This window comes from Triticum urartu, chromosome 7 (assembly GCF_003073215.2).
Source record: "Triticum urartu cultivar G1812 chromosome 7, Tu2.1, whole genome shotgun sequence".
NCBI lineage: Eukaryota > Viridiplantae > Streptophyta > Magnoliopsida > Poales > Poaceae > Triticum > Triticum urartu.
The window spans coordinates 628,685,256-628,688,823 of NC_053028.1; the positions used below are offsets into that span (position 1 = coordinate 628,685,256).

General features: G+C 37.7%; 1 protein-coding gene across 1 annotated transcript; it reads left to right on the forward strand.

Moving 5' to 3' along the window:
• Positions 1–447: 447 nt before the first annotated feature.
• Positions 448–1,183, forward strand: LOC125526000 (putative germin-like protein 2-2). The gene is made up of 2 exons (XM_048691014.1): positions 448–568; positions 648–1,183. The coding sequence occupies exons 1-2, from the start codon at positions 448–450 to the stop codon at positions 1,181–1,183; spliced, it is 657 nt and encodes a 218-aa protein (XP_048546971.1).
• Positions 1,184–3,568: the final 2,385 nt, after the last annotated feature.

Here is a 3,568-nt window from a genome sequence, read left to right on the forward strand (position 1 = left end):
AATGTATTTTAAAAGAACATAAAACCTAGATGCAATTACATACCGTTCCCTTTAGATTCTTGCCGTAGAAGGATCGCATGTTCTCTTGGATTCTTGGTCAATCGATGTAGATATGTACATGTGACTTGTTCAAGCATAGATTGATGTGATGTAATCATATATGCGATATATTAATTCGATCCTGCCGTCCCATGCATATTATACATACACACATGCGTAGCAGGCTGTCCAGATATAAACACGCGCTCTGCAGGCTGCCCACATCACAAAGACTTGTTCCTACACCCAACCATGTATATCTAGACATACATATATGCATGGCAAGATCTCCCTATAAATACTAGCCTTCTTCACTCCTTCAACATCGCCCAATCCAAGCAGCATAGCAACCAATTCCAAAGCTCGACTGCTTGCTAATTTACTCTAGCGAGGTGAAGAAAGAGAGACATGGCCATTCGAGTGTTGCTCCTTGCAGGAGCTCTCCTGGCCCTTGCGTGCTCGCATGGCGCCACCGCCTCGGACCCCAGCCTTCTCCAGGACTTCTGCGTCGCCGACAAGACGTCTGCAGGTACAATACGCATACTGCTATATTTAGTTGAGCAACCACCCATCTCGGTTATCTTATACGAATGCATCTACCCACACAGTACGTGTCAACGGACTGGCTTGCAAGGCCGCCAAAGAGGTCGTCGTCGAGGACTTCTACTTCTCCGGCCTCCACGTGGCCGGCAATACGACCAACAAGCAGGGCTCCTCGGTGACCGCCGTCAATGTAGCGCAGATCGGCGGGCTGAATACCATGGGTGTCTCCCTCGTCCGCATCGACTACGCCCCGTTTGGCCTTAACCCTCCCCACACCCACCCGCGTTCCACCGAGATCCTGACCGTGCTAGAGGGCTGCCTCCACGTCGGTTTCGTGACTTCGAACCCCGAGAACAAACACTTTGAGAAGGTTCTCAACAAGGGAGATATATTCGTGTTCCCTAAGGGCCTCGTCCATTACCAGTACAATAATGGCACGACCCATGCAGTGGTTCTTGCGGCGTTGAGCAGCCAGAACCCTGGAGTGATCACGGTAGCCAACGCGGTGTTTGGAGCGGAGCCTTCCATCCCGGTTGGTATTACTACCAAGGCCTTCCAGGTGGAGAAGAACACGGTGGATTGGATCCAAGCACAGTTCTAAGTATGTGTTCCCACGAGTATGTTTGTTTGTCTGTCGAGTCGATCGGTACTATTTTATTTAGAATATTCAAATTGGCATTGTATTACATTCTTTTTATAACATTGTAAGTCGAGGATATTGTGTCCTCATGGATGTATGTTTTTTTTCTATTTAATGTTGATGTGTTGTGGGACATACCCCTATTGACTATTTTTCCCCATTGGTAAATTGTACTATCTTGTGTAATATTAATGTGTTGTGGGAGATATCATTATTTTTTATTTCAACAGTAAATTGTTATTTTCATGCTTACCTAGCACGGCGGTCCTTGCAAATGCGAGGGCGCCGCCTTTATTGTTATGAAACCGTTGGAAAAATAATGTTTTTGATATTATATTGCCAATGTTAAATTGAATATCATAAGAAATCAAACCTATTAAGGCCTCCTTGGTATGTAGTATTTTAAAACATAGGTATTTAATGCAAGTTCAAATAGAGGACTAGCAAGCACACTAATTTTGTAAACTCTTTTTTGGTTCAGTAAATGTCAAGCATAATAATAAGTACTCCATTTGTTTCGAAATATATTGCACATTACTCCCTTTGTCCCAAAATTCTTGTCTTACATTGTCTAGATACGGATGTATCTTCCGTATCTAGACAAATGTAGGACAAGAATTTTGGGACGGAGGGAGTAGATTTTTGCAAAATCCAACTTTGACCTAAGTTTGTAGAAAAAGTTGTCAACATCTACAAAGCCAACTCATTACCGTTAGATCATGAAATATATTTCATATATATTATGTATTTTATATGTTGGTCAAACTTTATGAAACTTGACTTTTTAGAAAACCAAATCCCACTATATTATGCAACTGAGTAAGTAGAATTATGATTTCTTATGGCACTAAATACTTCAATATGATTTTTATTGTGCATTATATTTTTGAAATAAATATGACCAAACTAATCTATATAGAAAGATGGATATCACATTGGCTGCTCTCACATCATGTCGTTACGTGCACCTAGCTAGTACATTGAACCCTCTAAAGACCATTTTGAAATCATTGATGTTTTTAGAAAACAAATGGTAAACCAAAGGTTTTCTTAGGATAAATATTTTTTTGGACATTATACTATTTTTTGGTTCTCGGTTTGGTCTTCTAACAATTAAACCGGATAATTTTATCCATCAACTCTTAATACTATGTATGTATGTTTCCTCTAGTTGTTTCACCGTTTAATTTTCTTGACCGACATGGCACCTTTGTGTAACCCACATGACACAACTTTTAAGGTCTAAAATGGTTTTCAATATTAAAAAACAACCATATGTTCTTAAATCATGAAAAGTATAAAAGAACATACAAATTTGACAAAATTCTCAAAGGTGATTTTCACGAAATCTCCATGTTTTAAATTTCTTCTAAATTACTTATCATTTCATTTACATTTTGGTAGTTTAGAAAATATTAATATTTCAAATAATTTTTGAAGGAAACTTTTTTGTGTGCACCACATAAGATAAAACTACCTTTGTAATAGTTAAAGCCACTTTGAGTGAGAAAATTTACAAAATGTCAGGAGTTTAGTGGTCAAATATATCTGATTTAAGATGTTCGTCATGTAGCCTGCACTTGGCCAATAGTTGAGAGAATAAAATTATCATTTCTTTTAGATCAATCACCACATAAATATAGGAATATTACTATATTAGGGTAGTTCAAATTCTAATTTCATCCATGGTTCAATGAGAGAGATATGTGGGTGAATAGTATCTCATTAATTGGGTTCTGAGTATGCCCAAACATCTCTATCAACATTGAATCTGTCTTATTTAATTATTTATTTTATCTCTGTATTGAATTCGAATTTTATATTGGTACACACACATATGTCGTATCAATATGGTGATTTTATTTAGAATATGCCACAACTTTTATGGGGGTATTTCAAGGCAGTGAGTACTGGATGCAACCCGAATCAGAAGAGTTCTCGATCACATATATGTATTGTTTAGCAATTAAATTGGTAAATACATGACATATTTGAATTTTTAGTGGTCAATCAGAAAAATAAAATGCTTCACATGTTATACATTTAACAATGAGCCATAGAACACACATGATATTACATAGACCAAAGAGTTTTCCGTGACAAGAGCGTCCAATTCTTCTAAACAAATATACACTTGGCATGTTTCCACTTTTTCTCAAGCAACACCACAATAAACAGAGATGTGAATCTAGTTAGAAAAATTAAAATATTTGGGTTGGAAGTTACAGTGGTGCATGGAAGTGCCATTCACATGGCCCCAACTAGCACTCCATCCTCACATGTTAGTACTTTGTTCTTGAATCATGTATGTCCATGGTAAGAAAAACTCATGTGAAAAATATATGC

Excerpts from the sequence above, each read along its gene's own strand:
- LOC125526000 (XM_048691014.1), top strand. The coding sequence starts at position 448 with ATGGCCATTCGAGTGTTGCTCCTTGCAGGAGCTCTCCTGGCCCTTGCG. Across the intron at positions 569-647 it reads CGCCGACAAGACGTCTGCAG|TACGTGTCAACGGACTGGCT; the intron begins GTACAATACGCA and ends CTACCCACACAG.